The 17,783-nt window shown below is 34.8% G+C and overlaps 1 protein-coding gene across 2 annotated transcripts in view; it reads right to left on the bottom strand.

The window, feature by feature from the left end:
- Nucleotides 1-468: 468 nt before the first annotated feature.
- Nucleotides 469-17,783, bottom strand: part of LARS1 (leucyl-tRNA synthetase 1) — a 57,372-nt gene continuing 40,057 nt past the window's right edge. For both annotated transcript variants that reach the window (XM_010959606.3, XM_010959604.3), the window contains exons 24-32: nucleotides 17,533-17,623; nucleotides 16,584-16,724; nucleotides 15,429-15,569; nucleotides 14,575-14,685; nucleotides 12,368-12,478; nucleotides 10,022-10,126; nucleotides 8,636-8,731; nucleotides 7,086-7,218; nucleotides 469-2,502 (exon numbers count right to left, since the gene is read on the bottom strand). In XM_010959606.3, coding sequence (XP_010957908.1) covers nucleotides 2,297-2,502; nucleotides 7,086-7,218; nucleotides 8,636-8,731; nucleotides 10,022-10,126; nucleotides 12,368-12,478; nucleotides 14,575-14,685; nucleotides 15,429-15,569; nucleotides 16,584-16,724; nucleotides 17,533-17,623 — 1,135 coding nt within the window. In that variant the 3' untranslated portion in view covers nucleotides 469-2,296. The remainder of the gene's footprint in view (nucleotides 2,503-7,085; nucleotides 7,219-8,635; nucleotides 8,732-10,021; nucleotides 10,127-12,367; nucleotides 12,479-14,574; nucleotides 14,686-15,428; nucleotides 15,570-16,583; nucleotides 16,725-17,532; nucleotides 17,624-17,783) is intronic.

Here is a 17,783-nt window from a genome sequence, read left to right on the forward strand (position 1 = left end):
TCAAGCTCACATGGAACATGTATGAAGAATGTTCATACACTTGGCCATACGCTTGTCTTTATAGGAGGAGACGTAGGCAGGCTTCTGAGGTGCTGGGATGGTGCTATTTCTTGACTGGGTGGTGATCACACAGGTTTTTGCTTTGTTGATAAATGCTGTTTTGTTGTTCATTGTTTGTGTGTATTTCATATATTTTGTGTGTATGTTATGTATTTCTTATTGTTTTTCACTTTTTGTCTATGTGCATATATTTTACAACTTTGTTTATGCATGTATATTTTACAACTTAAAAAGAGCTGAGATTCTTTAGGAAGGTACCAACCTCCTATAATACAACAAGCCAAGACAACTAGTTTTTCCTTCAGCATTTTAACTAACTGCTGTTTTTCCAGTTGTGCACCAGATGAGATAATGGGCTTATGCTCAGAGGCATCCTTATACAAAACCTATATCTTTAAACACAAAAAATACATTCAGCCCAGCAAGACATTTATTCTAAGAGAGACACACAGGAACTGAGACTGAGGGAACAGAGAATCCATGAATTCCAACTTACACTTAATCCAAGAAAGCAGAGGTTCACAGGCTCATTTAATAAAATAGATACTCACAATATTAAAATTATTTTCCTGTCTCCTTTTTTTTTTTTTTTGCCAAACACATTTCATTTAATTTGCCTAAGTTAAACTTAGTAGGCTTTGTTCAGGCAACAGGAAGGATTCCTTTGATTTAGAGAATAACTAAGGCTATGCAGATTGAGGGAGCAGCAAAGGAATCTAAAGGAGGGCAAACAATGAAACTGTTGCCCCAAAGGAACCAAACAAATATGACATGATTCTGGCCTAGAGCAATCTTAAGCCAACCTACCCTGGTGTATTAGCGAGGGGAAGAGTCTTCAGCAACATTTACTGAAGGTTCATCATTATCATCATCACCATCAGGAACATTTAGTGAGGGTTTCCCACTTGCCAGGCACTATACTGTAAGTAAGATTTTCCTAGATTGTTTCATCTCAACATGTCAAAATAAGCCTAGGAAAATAGGCACATTATTAGTTCCATCTTATAGATAAAGAAGCAGGCTGAGTAACGGGCCAAAACCACCCAAGTAGCAAATAGAAGAAATGGAAATCTAACTTAGCTAGTCTGACTTCAGAGCCTGGAATCTTACCCACTCTGATAAAATGCCTGCTCCTAGCAGATAAAGAGTGATTTGTACTTGATGATCTCTAAGGGATCTTTCAGTACTAACGTTCTATGATTTGCTTTAATGAATCTATGATAAAGAGTTCAACTAGGCCCATCAGTCGCAAATTGTATAAAGCAAAAAAAAAAGAAGCTCAATAAAATCTTTTTACATGAACTGAAATTTAGAATTCAGGTTCCTTAGGACTATCCAAATTGGTCTGTCCTCATATCAAGCCCTAAAAGAAATGGAAATGTTTTTTGTCTTGTCAATCAATACCTAATATCTTTTCCTCATATGAAAACAAATAGTACAGATAATATCAAAAGACATTCTAGAAAGAATAAAAGAATAAGTATGAAATACTGTTTGTATGATCTTTAAACACAACTGGACTCAAGACAAATGTGATAAATGCAGATTTCTGGGGGGAAAAAATCCTCTCTTTTAGAACAACTAAATTTAGTGTAGATCAAATAAGCTATAAATAACTACTGATTATGCCTTTAAAAAATACTATTGGTGGTTAAATACATTAAAGCCTAAAAAATTCTTATAAATATAAGAACTTTTGTCCTTTATACAAAATACTTAGTGATCAGTTAAGTCAAAATATTCTCATTTGTTCTTTTAAAATCGTAAGAGTTCTCTTCTTTAAAAATCAAAACTAGCTGTCTAATTTACTCTTTTCTTTTTAAAGAAGAAAAACAGCTAACTACATAATGGATATAATATAAAAAGGTGTTAGATACTCCTTAGCCTTCATAAACAGTATGAAGTATACCTCATACAAAAAGCATATTGACACATTTGTGTTCATCTAAAATACTATAAGCTTCTGGAAAATGGCAATAATTTGTTTTTTAAAAAAAAAAAAGCAAAGTATGGTACAAACTATTTCTTTCTGAGGCCTCAAGAAGGGAAAAAAAAATTTATTAGGTCCAGGAGTCCAAGATAACTTGGTATAATTGATTACATGCAGAATTTGATGGTTGGAAATGAAACCTATTTAGGTCCACCCTAAGGTTCTCACAGCCAATCTATAGGCACACAGTAATGCCGGAGTAGTAATATCCCCAGAAACCAGGATAAAGCTCCAGCGTGTATGAGTTTAATGAACCAGATAGACCATTGTATCACCGATATCTGCCCGTAGCCCATTTTCAGAAAGATGAATTTTTTTGCTCATGAGGTCCACGTGGAAAACAGCATGCTCAGAAATGGGGGTCTTCTCAGTGTGCTCTTTTCCCAGGACAGGAACTCGCCGAGGTCCCAACAGTGGATCATCAAATCTCATCAGTTTCACTTTGGAAAGGTCTACAGCAAAAAAGATTATCAATATGAACATTTAATTACAGTCAAACCCATGCCTGAGTCTGATAATTCACGTTTTAAACACATTGGTTCTTGTATCTAAAAATATTTTCATCAGATGATGAAATAGGACCCACTCTCAGAAAGCTAAGCTAAATCTAACAAATCTTCATCCGCTGTCAGCTTTTACTCAGATCAAAGACTAGCAGAGATTCTGTATAACATATCTCCTGGAATTATAAACCAAGGGAAGGGACTGAGTACATTTTTGAGCTTTATCCTATATGCTCTCTCAGATCAATTTTAATTTGCTTCAATTAACCATTTTTCAGATTATCAAAAAGCCTAAAACTTATTTTGCTTTCATGTCTTGCTTCCTGGAATATTTAAAACTGCAAGAGTTGTAGCTTTTTTTGGAAGACATTTTTGGAGAAAGAATTACTACTCTAACAAATAGCATTACCAGTTTCTTGTTTTGCTCCAAGGATGGAAATGTATTAATAAGCTGACAAGACAAGGAGCAAAGGAGGAGAGCAGGGGGAAAGGGCACAGATTTTAGAATTTTGAGCTTTTGGATTAGTTCCAACCCTCCACTGCTTGAGATTTTCCTGATCTGTCCTTGTGCAAGCTGATAAAAGATGGCTCCTGGCAAAGAAAGCACTTGTCTCTTGAAGAAATTTATGATCCAACAATCCTGCCAACAACTGAGCCAAAAAGAAATTTATTTATTTCGGCAATTCTGAGACATCTCAACATCAAACGGTTTTATTTTATTTGGTGTAAAAACACCATAAATGACTACAATTGCTGGTTCTGGATTCATATCTCATTCTAAGTGTAGTGTGGCTTGTTATTCTTAACCTGATACACAGAACAAAAGATATTTCTGAATTACTTCACACCCCTTTCTTAAGTAGATTGCTGGGTGGTCCATGAACTACACTCCCTCATGTTGCCTTGAGAGTATGAAGCTTAGCTTGAGAGGGATAAGATTTAAATAAAGATGAAAGGAGACATTAACGCAGCTGGCGGCTATGCCAGGAGTACAAGTTATTCAGGCATTCTGTTTTCCTTGGGAAACAAAGACTAAAGGACTCCAAGTTTATAGTAGGGATCTTGGGGCTTACAGAGCAATTACCTGCAACTACCATGAAGGCAAACCCTGCCTAAAGTCTCTGGAGAATCTCTGCGGAGGCCACACAACCTATCCCCAGACATAGCACAAACCCTGAAAATTAAAATGGGAAAGGAGCAGATACAGTCTTCATGACAGCCACGGTCTTATTTTGGGGGAAGAATACAACTCATCTTAATAGCTATTGAAATTCAACACGCACATTGGTGATACCAAATTATTTTCTTATGGAAGCAGTGACCAGTCCTGCCAGCAGATTTTATGCAGAAGGCCTTTTACTGCATATCTGCCTCTGTCTCTCTCTCTGTCTCTCTCTCTCTGAAATAGACCTCCCTCATCATTCTAAGCAATTTTGAGTCAAACTATTTCAAAGAAGCCTTAATACCCAATCAAGCTTCTAAGTGACAAAACACATCTGCTTTGATGTTTCACCATGTAGTTCATTACTGTCAATAAAATTCCTGGATCATTCTTTGTGGTTTTACTATCTTTTCTTATCCCAGACCTCTCTTATCATTGAAAATGTTGAAATTTAAGTCTGCAACTACACAAGATTTAAGGCACTTAGAGGAAAGATGAGAGTGATTGAAAGTCCCTAAGCACTGATAATGTGAAATGGAGCTTTTCACCTCCAAGTTCCTAGTTCATCTGTGGCATGGGTTGTGAGTGATTTAAAGTCATTATCATCACATAGTTGTTCAGTGGCCTTAGTGGAGTGAAATAATGATTTTACTTCCCAGTTCCTCCTGAATCTAGACCACAATCACCTTCAATACAACTGGCACTAATTGGACAACTTGCTGGCTATCGCAGCAGACCGACCAAGAAATATGTTACTGAATTTCACTCCTTTCTCACCTCATATACTCAATATACTCAGTCCTCTTAGATATCAAAGCAGCCTGAGGGCTTTTGGAAAAGTCTTGAGGTTAGAGCTCTTCTGTGGATACTTGGAGGAATATCACTTTCAAACTCCCCCTAACATTTCTATCTATTTTCCAAAATTCACAGCAGCTACTAACACCAAACTTAAAGCACTTTATAATAATATTATTCACAGCTAGAATGACATAGGATGTAAGAATTATGCCAGAGACTCAGTGAGAAAAGACGAGACATAAAAAATACATTCAGTACAATTCTGAAGAACCTAGACAGTGTTGTATCTGAGTATATTTAAAAGGGAGTCAGGTTTAATATTATATAATCCAATTTCCAATACAGGAAGACAGCCTCTTACATGCTACAACCTCATAATAATCCTATCCAGTAGTTCCACACAAATATCTATTTTCTTTAGAGCCATTATATTGTTCTTCAAGGCAAAGAGTATATGCTATTACAAAATTTTCTCTTGACTAAATACATGTAATATAATAATTTTATTTATTTCAGGGGGGTAATTAGGTTTACTTATTTATTTTTAGAAGAGGTACTTACTGGGAATTGAACCCAGGACCTCATGCATGCTAAGCATGCGCTCTACCACTTGAGCTATACCCTCCCCCCTAAATACATGTAATATGAAACAGCCAAAAGGAGGGCCACAAAATGGCTGCCTTGTATGTTTACATTTTGAAACTTTCAAGTTCTGCTTTTTATGGCCTATATGGACAGCACTATCATTCTATAGTACCTGGTTTAACGAGGAAACATAATAAATGTCTACAACATGGATGAACCTTGAAGACATTTTGCTAAGTGAAACAAGACAGACACAAAAGGACAATACTGTATGATCCCACTTATACAGATACCTAGAACAGTCAAATACATAAAGCAGAAGAGTAGTTACCAGGGACTGAAGGGAGGCAGAATGAGGAGTTACTATTAAATGGGGACAGAGTTTCCCTTTGGGATGAAAAAAAAGTTCTATAGATGGACAGTGTGATGGTTGCACACCAATGAAAATGTGCTGAATGCCACTGAACTGTACACATAAAAAATGACTAAGATGGTCAATTTGATGTATCTTTTACCACAATTTTTTAACTGTCCACAAACAAAAGAATCCCTAGCCCTAATATACCACTGGTACACAGTGAAACAAGCAGTAGTGTTTCCCTCCTGCAAGTAAGTACACACCTTCCCCTCACCCTCACAGGTGATCATTTTCAAGGCCCCACCCAAACAATGTTTTCTCCATAAATTCATCCCTGATCACCAGCTGAAATAATCTCACCTCTTTCTGTGCTGTAAATTTTACCTACACCTCTCTTACCGCGGTCAGCAGTTTCTCCGTAGGTGACGATTATGTACGGCAATGGTTAGTCCCCTACCCCCCTCACTAGACGCAGCCTCCTGATGAACAGCACTTTGTGGACTCTCAGAGCCCCGAGTCCCCACACACAAGTCTCTGCATACACACTTATCTCCACACACACTACACATGGTGGTCTCTCAAGAAATAACAACGGAAGGTGTACAAATGACCTCAAGGGAACAAAAATACATGGTAGAATGAATTTCAAAGGGCTATTTTATGTGTTCCATGTTAATGGAATATTGTTACCCTGAATACAGTTCCATAATTTAGGTCACTGTATGGGATTTGTAAATCTTTTCAGAAATTTTTTACACTGATGGTATGTAGCCCAATCAACTCTTGATTGTCATCAAGAAGAGAAGAGAGAGATCATGCAAAATAGAAAAACACACGTTAATTTGTCTTCATAATTTGGAAGAAAAATAATAAAGACGCACCAGCTCCTTTCACAATCTTCTCAGCCTAAGACCAGCTGAGTGATAAAAAGAGAAGCTATAAATTATTATATCAAATCTAATCACAGAAGATCTGGACAATATTGCTAAGAAATTAAGATTTATTTACATATTTTACCTGGAGGCACATTGTCTAAAAGGAAGACTATGACCTTTGGAGTCAAATAGACCTGAGTTTGAATTACATCTCCAGGATTTACTAGCTGAATGAACTTTGAAAGTTACTTAGCCTTTCTTACCTCCATTTCATCATCTGCAAGAGGGGAATAATAATATTGCTAATGTTACAGGGTTGTAAAAGGATTAAATGGCAAATACACGGCAGACACTCAGTAACTTTTACTCAGTTTCTCCTCTTTCCCTAGGAACAGACTCAGTTAAGCAGGTTAGTTTGGAAAATAAAGGGAATGTGTTCCTTAATTCTAAATACCTCTGAGAGATAGAAACTGCTTGTTACAATTTTAAAGCTAGATGGAATCCTAGAAAAATATCTAATCCATTGTCCTTATTTTATTAAAAGAGAGATCCATTTAGAGCTTAAGGGACATACCAAGCTCTCTACAAAGTCCCAAAAGAGAACATAGGTTTCCTGATTCTGGGTCCAACACTCTTTCCACAATATTACACAGCTGTCCCTGAGCAAGCCAGTTACTTTTCTTTCTCCCCTCTGCTTAGAACTCATCAAATCCACAAGCTACTGCCAAAAGTGCATTTCAGGGAAACCACTTACCTTTGATTCCTCGGTCCACTTTCATTAAACGTCTGATTATAGAATCACGGTTATCTCCTTGCCTGATTTCAATTTTGGTTGAGAAGTGACCACTGAATGGCTGAGGATTCACTAGGGAAACTGATACACCAGGCTAGGAAAATAAAAAGAAAATGACTGATACAGGAAATCGAACTTGAATACTGCTGAGAGGGGGAAGCTCTGCTAGATTTTTAATGCCCAAAGAAAGACAGATTTAATTCTGGTATTCTAAAATCAAGACCAAGGGATATTCAAATATAAAAGAAAAGATGGACAAAAGCTCACACTTGCAACCAAATGCCCAGGTAAACTTGACTATGACTACATATATCATTACTGATGATGGATGATAATAATTATATTTTCTCTTCTACAACTACCATCATTTACTGAATTCCTACTATTTATCTGTACTAAGCACTTTATAGACACCATTCCTATATCCTGAAAGGCAGTTCCTTAAGACTCCTCTTCATGGATAAGAAGCTGAGAACCAGAAAGCTTAACAAAAGTAGCCCAAAGTCACACAGCTAGTAGGAGGCAGAGTACCCGGTTTACTGAGCATAAACCCAGTTCTATGCCATACTATCTCCCACATTATATAAGCTATATAAAGACCCTGCTCATTATTTTAAGTGGGAAAAGTCAATTGAGCCTTATGAAATTTAAATACACAGTAGCTTAATAGAATGCTTAAAAGTAGCTTGAAATAAACATATTTGTAAAGGAAACACTATTTCATGTACCTATCTCCATGGCCCAAATGACTGTACTTTTAAAAGCCACCATATCTTAATGTAATGAGTATTAATAATATGATGATAAATTTAGGATAACTGCATGATCATGATTACCTAGTTCTTTCAAAATAGGCCTTTCTCTGTTTGCTGGGTTTTCAATTAAATGTGGAGAAACAGCAGGGTATATGTAAGTCCTCTGCTTATCAAGAAAAGTAGGACATTTTATGGACTCACAATTGCACTCCACAGGACTGTGCCAAACACTGCCATGCCGAATAGATTCTTTGAGAGTAAACAGACTCTAGCTAAATTCCAAAACCTATTTATCTTCACCAATAATGGCTAAAATATAAGAAATTTTAAAAAAGCATTTCCAGCATAATGTAAGATGGTGCATCAATCTGGTTTAGGCCAGAAGCCAAAAGTCTTGAATGGTATTATCCGAACAAAACTCATCTCAAGTATGAAAGCTCCTTTTCACTGTTTAAAAAAGTCTCCCATCAATTTCCACTCCCTTTTTTTTTTAAGTCAGGTTCTAAAAATAAAATTTAAAAATAACATCTGATACCATCCATAATAGTAGAATAAGGAAAAGTACGGATTGCACCAATCAGGGAATTAGAGGATCTCAAGTCCAGCCCCACTTTTAACCAACTATGTGGCCTAAGCCAAACCAATCACTTAAATTCTCTTTCTTCTATCTTCAAAATAATACGTTTAGATGTAAAGATTTCTAAGGTCTCTTCTAGCTCTAAAACGCAATAATTCAGTGAGATTCTTTCAACTTACTTCTGTTCTAAAAACATTAAGTGGTTTTCCAGGACAGCAGTCTTCCCTGACTTTATCTTCTGCTTCAGAGGCAAACTTGACTTCTATATGTTCTAGCTAAATAGAGAGGAAAAGATGTAAGTCCTTAGTATTACTTAATACAATTGAAATTAATCATCACTTCATTTCACCAAAGAGCAAAACTAGGTTCTCCACTTAACATGAAATGGTCTGTGCAATTTTAGTACTTTCCATACAAACATTAAATGAAATCTGTAATCAATTATTTAACACTCATCTTAGATGTCTCACAGTATGTTATTTATATAGTCATATTTATTATTTTCTGTAAGGAAATCTGGCATCTAACTGCTGCATAAGAGAAAACAAAAATTAGTATAAAAGGCTTCTACTTAAATAAACAGAAAAACTCAGAAATGTAGCAAAATGCATATGTCTGAATATAAGATGACCCAAATAAAGTGTTCCCATTGTCTCAGTGAAAACATCCAAGAATTTTTTTGACCTCCATGAATACATATGAACATTTAGAAATATACATAAAATAGATTTATAATACTTCTATATTTTAACTATAAATATAATACTTATTAACATATTTATAATTACATGGCATAAAATGCTTACTTAGAAATGCTTATTTCTTCCATTCCCATATTTTAGAAAACAATTTTACTCAAACTCTAAACCTGCACTTTTTTACTTCAGTGTCTTCATTATTACTGTAACCATTTTTTGAATCCTCTAACAGTTTTCTAGAGGATTACCTTTCCTTCTGCCTAAGTTGAATAAGAGACAGTATTTTTAGAATCTATATATGAAATTGTCTCTGGGGCAGGAAGGTAGAATGGGGAGAAACCCACAGATAGGAGAAAGCTATTGGTAATGTTCTAGTTTCTGAATTAGGCAGCAGATTCATGGATGTTCATTATATTACTAATTAAGAAGAAAAAACAGGGCCAACCATGAACCAATGATAATATGTCATGAATCGAGGATTCTAATTAATCCAGTTCTGTGAATCTGAGGTCTTAGAGGCAGGGGAGGAAAAAGAAGTAATTCAGAGTGCCCCATAATATGAAAGATTTTGGAAGTATTTGAACATAAGGTCTCTCCTCATTTTCTAAAAGATAATTTTGAGAGGAAAATCCACATATATACAGTTAGTATATTTTGTGTAGAATAACCGGTAAGTGAAATAAGATAACAGATCATTTCTTCTCACTGTAACTTCTAGACCCACCATTTTCTTTCCTCCTCCAAAACATATTTGCAAAGGTATTAAACATTGAAGATAAAGTTTATAAAAAGGTTTATTATAAAACAAAAGAACTGGATTGTGTTTACTATAGTTAACTAGTTACTATAATCCCCGGCCCCTCTTACCTCAAGGGAATTGGTCAGATAGACTATATTCTCCACGAGCACTGCCTGCTCATCAAATTCTAATTGCAAATCCAGAACACGAGGTCCCGTCTTCTCCAGATTTTCCTAACAGCCAAAATGGTTTTTAAAAACAGTCACATTACTATGATGAAAAGAATATATTTCTGCCAAAGTAATCATTCTCGCAAGCGATAAAATCTTCAAATTTGAACAGTTAAAAGGAAAGGCCTTGGACTCATGCTTTTCCTTATTTATGTCTGCTTGCTAATGAAATTACTAGCTGAGAGTAATTATCATTTAAAGTTTGATAAGATTAAGGCAGCACTGAGAAGACTAGGACAAGGTTTTCAGGTTTATAAAAGAAACATGATTTCACCATTGTTTATTTAGACTGATTTAATATGCAAACCCAAAGAATTTGCTTTTGACAAGGAATCAAACAAATTGTGAAAATATCCCTTCAGGTAACCAAAAAAATAAAATAAAAATTTTCTAAGGTACCACATCTGTAAAGCTATCTCAGAGAATAGTGAATTAATAATAAAAAATTCCTATAAATTATAAAAAAAATTTTTAAGTCAGACAGCTACTCAGATAATCCTGTGACATATTAAAAAACATTTCTTATTCTTAATTTTCTGCAACATAAAATATTTGCTGCTCAAGATGTAACCTTCAATATCTAAGCTCATATGCGCAAATACAGCTAAATACCTAAAACATGTTTCACTTACATAAGGTGACTGACATGATTCCTAATATTCACTATCTCCGTTTACCATCCAAGTTCTTTCTTTTCCCATGAAAAAATGCTAGAAAACCATTTTTATTCCCAGACTTATAGAACACAATGGTTGAAAATTTCAAATCACTAATTTGTCTGGCAAATCACCAATATTACTGAAAAAATATTTTACTACCCACCCCCAAATCTAACATTGTTTTCTCAAAAAGCCAATCCTTGAATCTGACACCATTCAAAATTAGTTTCACTGGATTCTGTACAGCATGTCACCAAAACTAACTGCCTTTGCAACCAACAATGGGATATTTTGTTGAATCCCCATACTGACAATGGATCTGACATTTTGACCAATGGCACTAGCTAGAAATCAATGAATTATGAACATACTAGCAAACTTATTACAAAGTGATTGGTGTAGGTCAAGTCAAGATCCTAAATTATTTCTGAACTTCAAACACTATAAGGCTCAGATAAGTAGACTCTGGTCTAGAAGAATTAAAAGGCTTTCCTAGGAATATAATTTACTCTAATACAGGACAAGCTAAGAGTTTTAGCCTCTTATCAAGCAGGCATCTATAGCCTAGAAGATTCAAGAATTAATCTAAAGTATAATCATTATGTGCCTAGCAGGCTAGAAGACACTGATTCACATTTTTCAAAAAATTTACTAAGCCTACTTTTTTACAGGTAGTATTAAAGTGTGTTACGTGTATTATTTCATTTACTCCTCACAGTACTCCTAAAAGGTAGGTTCTATTAATTTCTTCATTTTATAGATGAAAAACCTTGTGGCCCAGAGAATTTAAGTGATTTGTCTAAAGCCTCAAAACTAAGAAGTGACAGACAAACAGAATCTGGGCCAAGATTCATCTGCATGGAGTCTGAGATCTTAAGCAACATACAGCCTTCTTTCTGTTTTCTGTGTCAAGAAATCTAATAGATTAGCTATGTATCTAAGAGTTTAACCCAAAGATTCTCAATGGGAGAGAGTTTGTGGTGGAATGATTTTGCTACCAGGAGATATTTGGCAATGTTTGGAGACATTTTTGGCTGTCATAACCTGAGTCAGGGAAGGAGAGATTCTACTGGCATCCAGTGGTTAGAAGCCAGGGACACTGCTAAACGCCTTACAGAGCATGGGACAGCTTCCCACAATAAAGAACTACCCAGCCCAAAATATGAATAGAGCCATTGTTGAGAAATCCTGGTCTAACCACTATAAACAGCACTTATCCTGTTAAGCTAAACCTATACAAATGTAGGCTCTTGGTTCCAGTAATAGGATCTAGTAAAAACATGTTAATGTAAGCCAAAAGAATATGCTTCCTCCCCAAAGTGAAAAGAAGGGAAGGTAGAACATGAAGAGAATCATTTAGTGTAGTAATCCTAAACCAGTTTTTCTTTCACAATACATATTTTCACAGACTCAGCGATTCCACAGGTAAACTCCAAATCTGATCACTCATTCCCACAACCACTGATTGAAAAATGCTGTTTTAGCAGATTTCTTAGGGGAGACTATGCCTGAATTTTGCCCTTCCTTCTACTGGCCTCTCTAACCAATATTTGTGTGCTCACAGCTCACAGAGTCCACAGCTTACCTTAATCATGGCAACAAACGGCATTACTTTCTTCATATATTTCTTCAACTCTGGCAAATTGCCTAGCTCACTAGCAATGACTTTGTTATCAGGCAATTTTCCACTGTTGGCCTAAAAAAAGGAGAGAGAGGAATGTGGAGAAAAATACTTTAAACATAATGTAGGGTAGCAGATGTGCCTGTAAGAAACTGGTCAGACATGAAGCAGTGGCCTCTACCCGTCTGCTGGAGAAGAGCAGATGAGTGTGCGGTCTCCAGCACCATAGGGAAGGGAGAAGTAAATGAGGAATACACAGAGGAGCCTCCTACTCCCCCTAAATTCAAAAGATACATGTATTTTAGGGTAAAGGAGAAAAGCAGGTGCATCATGCTAAATATTTAATTTTTCCTTACATTAATGACAGCTCTAGGATTATAACATTATATCTTATCTGGTGATAAAAATGTTCTTATAAAGATCCTGTCTTTAAACTTCTAAAAGCATTTCATTAGCCACATCCAAATGAAAACTATGCAACTATCATACAAGCTGTATATATAATGGCTGCTTTTAAACACTCTTCCTTATAAATTGTTACCACAAATATGAAAAAACAATCCCTAGCTTTCGATCTGTTAAAATGATATACTATCTAACTACTCAAAAATAAATGCCTATATCATAATCACTAATATGTACACATTTCCAAATGTGCCACCTGAATTTAAATTCATTCCTGCAAACATCAATAGAAGAAAAATAAAGTAAGTGGCCTCTTCAGAGTTTTGAGTGACCTATTTTCCCCTCATTGTAAAAGGACTGCACCAAAGCCAAGGGTTGGGAATGAATCTAGAAGAAAAGTAACATAGAGTAAGATCTCCAATAATCTATCTTCTTTCAATTCTAACCTTTACTCAAATACACAGGAAAAAATATTTTCTCCACTTGTCAATATGTTGCTTTGAAATGCATATGAAAGAGGAAAGGAGAGGGTAGAAAACACTCCTTCTCTTTATGTCACCAAAAAGGTGCCATATTCAATATCAGAACATTCTTTTCCATTATAAACTGACTTTCTTTTGGTTCTTTTGGATGAAAACAAATGAAAATTTTAAAGCTGGTCATTCCAAATAATGCCAAAGGATGTTGTTTTCAAACTATATAATATATAGTCAAAGAATACTAGTTAAAAAGTAACTTCTAAAAGGATAGTAGTGATGAATTTTTTAATACCTGGGACATTATGTACTATATTTGGTTTTTCCGCTGTTTCCTTGAAAATGCTGTTACGAATATGGAAGCTACTGAGGCATAATTTCATTCTTCTACCTACCAAAGTAGTTTTCACTCTTTTACTTACCAGAAATCAAAATCTACAAGCAGATTTTAAAGACTACATTCTATTTCTCTTACAACAATCAAAGAGATAGTTCTCCGTAAAGATAGGTTCACATGGAATACAAAAACACTTGCTCTTCTCTTTCCACCAAATCTTACACACATAAAAGGCTTTCTGAGTATTCTTAACTATGAAAAGCATTAAGGCAAAATTCCAATAAAGGTCTAGAAAATCAAAGACTTAATGGTTTCTGTCCACCAATAGCTGTTCTTTATAATCTGAGCAAAAATTCTACAACATATACTTTGTTTCTTAATTTTGAATGTGAAAGGAAGAAGGTAGGGAGATTTTTTTTCTTTAGGAAAACTTACAAGTAAGTTTAAATATTGAGCTTCCTTTAAATACAACTATCATATTTAAAAACTATTTACCTGACACTCAAAAAAAAATCAAACTCTCCATTTCTATGGGTAATTATCAAATTGGACATTTTCTTTTAAATTACTCAAGAGCCAAGCTTCAAATCTTTTCAAACATAATAAAGTTAAAGCTTCATGAATCCCAGTGTTTAAGTCACAACAAATCCTAAAGGCAAATTTAGTCCTTCTGCTTCATAATTTTAACCACATGTTTGAAAAAGCCCCACACCTTTTAATTACATACTACTAGATCCAGTATTTTTGTATGAAAGTTCCAGAAATGATGATAAGCAGCTTTCCCTCAGTATCCATTTAAGGGTCACCAAGGATAACAAAGGGTACGAAATGCCTAAAGGTAATTAAACAAAGCTGCCTGTCTTCCATCCCCCAGACATTGCCAACACCTCAAAAACAAAAACAGCACAGGCAGTACATGACACTGCTGGGGGGAAATCTAGTGAGAGCATCACCTCAAAGTGATTACGTAGAACTGACAGGGTGATGTGTTGCCAAGATGGATAGTTCTTTGCCACGTAGATGGTGCAATGTGAAGGCTTCTGAGGTGGCTGCTTGTCAGTCTTCTACAAGGCAGGAGAAAAGGAAAAAAACATTTAATCACTTTCATCTAACTCAAAAATGAAAGAACCCTCTCTCAGTATGTACCACTACTGCCTTTAAATTTAAAAATATACCTATTACAGAACTTCAATAGCAATGAAGAGAACCCTATATATTTTAATGAAAGTTGTCTTAATTTTTATTACTATCAAATGTTATTTGGCCAACAACTTTTAAGGAATGATTTTTTAAAAAATGACTTCATACAGTTGATTTAAAATGTTGTATTAGTTTCTGGTGTACAGCATGGATGGTCTTAGAGGGCATTATGCTAAATGAAATAAGTCAAGACAGAGAAAGACAAATACTGTAAGACATCACTTACATGTGGAATCTTAAAAATTACAACAAACTAGTGAATATAACAGAAAAGAAACAGACTCCCAGATGTAGAGAAGGAACTAGTGGTTACCAGTGGGGAGAGGGAAGGGGGAGGGGCAAGATGGAGGTGGAGGATTAAGAGGTACAAACTACCGGGTGTAAAATAAGATACAAGGATGTATTGTACAATGTAGGGAATACAGAGTCAATATTTTGTAATAACTGTAAGTGGAGTATAACCTTTAAAAATTGTGAATTTCTATACTGTATACCTGTAATATATAATATTGTACCTCAACTATACTTCACCTTAAGAAATATGACATCATAAAATAAATACATAAATAAATAAAGTTTTAAAACATAAAAAAAAAAATTACTTCACCTTCCCTTTAGCTGGCATCATATAGTTCTTGAGTCGGAGTCTAAGGTCATGTGCTACCTCCATGAGATACTGTGAGGAACGGATCAAGCTTTCATCCACAGGACCTGCCAGAGGCCATGAAGCATTCATAATTGAGTCGGGCTTTAAAAAAAAAAAGATTCAGTGAGATTAGAAAACACAACTATTTTATGATTCTTGGTTACAGTTTCATACCAAGGCTACCATCTGTAATTGTGTGCTCAAAGTTCAAACCTGACTACACATAACACACTTCCACAGCCCCTGATCTAATGTTCCCTAGAATTCAAGCTGTGAAGTCTGACTCTACATTCTTAATTAGCATCCATTTGTACAAGCGTATTAATACCCACACACATATGCTCACTTTCAAAGAAAATTATGTAATGCTAATTTGCCTAAATTTAATCATTATTAGATAAATTATGCACACTCTCAGTTTTATCCTATTAACATGAGTACTGAAAGTATGGCTATTCACTATATATATCATGAGCACATTTTTGCATTGTTCATGCACTGAAAAATACAAAAGAGCTTGGCTAATAAGCCTAGAAAGGAGTTATTAAACCAGCCAATCTGTTTATCTGCAAGCCTGGAAGAAATAATTGAGTTTATCTTCACAGCAAGAATGCTAATATAATAGCCTTGAATATGCAGCCCGATATATGCCACAAATTTTATATAAAACAAGAATATTTATGCAAATAGACACTTTCTTTGTTTATAAGCAGCTCATAACAGTTATTTATCCTTCTCAATATTTTCACCTTTTTAACAAACAGTTGGGAAAACAGTATTAGTTATACACGTATTCAAATGTATACATGAATGTATTCAAAAGTATTATAATATTTCCTAACAGGAACGAGATGATAACATACACAAAGTCACATGTTTTTAAAATACATATACTGTGTATACATAAATAAAGGCATACTGATATATGATACACCTGTCTAAACAGGAGATAGCTTCAGTCTAAGTTGCTGTAGTAATTATGAGATGAGGAATCCAATATTATTTTTGAAATATTCATTTTCAGTCTTTTTCTTTTCAGTAACATTATTACCATAATATTTATTTAGTGAGGACAAAATCAAAACTACCCAGAACACTTTAAATGCATAAAGCTACCTTTCCCAGGAGTGTCCAGATGTGCTCACACAAATGTGGACAGAACGGAGCCAAGAGAAGCGTCTGAACTTCAATAAACCGGAATACGAGGTCTCGGTGCATCCCTTCTATGGCCAATTCACGGTACTTATCTTTTGCAGCCTATAAAATTTGAAAGTATTTACCATTTCTCTCCCGTTATGCTTCTTTAAAATAAAATTAAAGGAAAAAAATTCAGTATCTATTTTAATGCATTTTTAAGTGTTCAGTCCTCTAAAATTCCATAATTTTTTTCTTTAACCTGAAAATACAAGAATACCAATTCTAACAAAAGGACATTGCAGTTTTATACTGATCCTTCAGAAAAAATATCTGAAATAAGACATTTTGCAATAGACATAAAAGTTGAATGATTTAAACTGTGTACTAAGGATGAATGCTCTGAGTAGCATATATTAAGTATCAAAAAGGCTATAAATATGACACTGTTATGCTCAGCACTTATCCTTATTTAACCACATCTCTGAAAACCAAGTTACATAAATCTCAATGTGATATTGCACAAAACTGAAGAAAGCTACATTTTCACTTGAACTGTCAAACTTGTGGGAACACTGACACCTTGTGGCGAACAAGAGAGAAAAGGTTTGCTTTCAAACTAATGGCAATTAGTTACAATCATGCCTTTGTTTATCAATTTAAAAATGTTTTCCTGGAAAATGTGACTAATTTTTCAATTTAACCGCTTTACTAACTCACAGCTCAATTAGGAACAGAATTACTTACATTAAAGGGACACAACAGAAAAAGTACCAAAGAAAACTATTTAAAATTTACAATTTATTGAAGAATTTACAAATTGTCAGTCTCCACTTAGGATGAATTATTATGTTATAGCAGGAGAGAAAAAAAAGATGAAATCTATCATATTCACATTGACATATTTTATAGATACAAAAAGATAGCCTACCTGAAATTCAAAAAACCCTGTTTTCAAAGCTTCTTTAAACATCATCTTTTCATAGTTTTGATCTGTTTTTATAATTCCTGCATTCATTTCACTATTGAATAGGGAAAAAAAGGTAACTGAGTTTAAAGGCAAGTATATATAGGTATACAAAACCTCTGCATACACTAATAAACAGTAAAATGAGAACATGCCTGAATCATTTAAGACTGCTCAACCACAAAACCATCCTTGTATTTCTTAAAACTGACTAT

Source organism: Camelus bactrianus, chromosome 3, assembly GCF_048773025.1.
Source record: "Camelus bactrianus isolate YW-2024 breed Bactrian camel chromosome 3, ASM4877302v1, whole genome shotgun sequence".
In the NCBI taxonomy this organism is placed as follows: Eukaryota; Metazoa; Chordata; class Mammalia; order Artiodactyla; family Camelidae; genus Camelus; species Camelus bactrianus.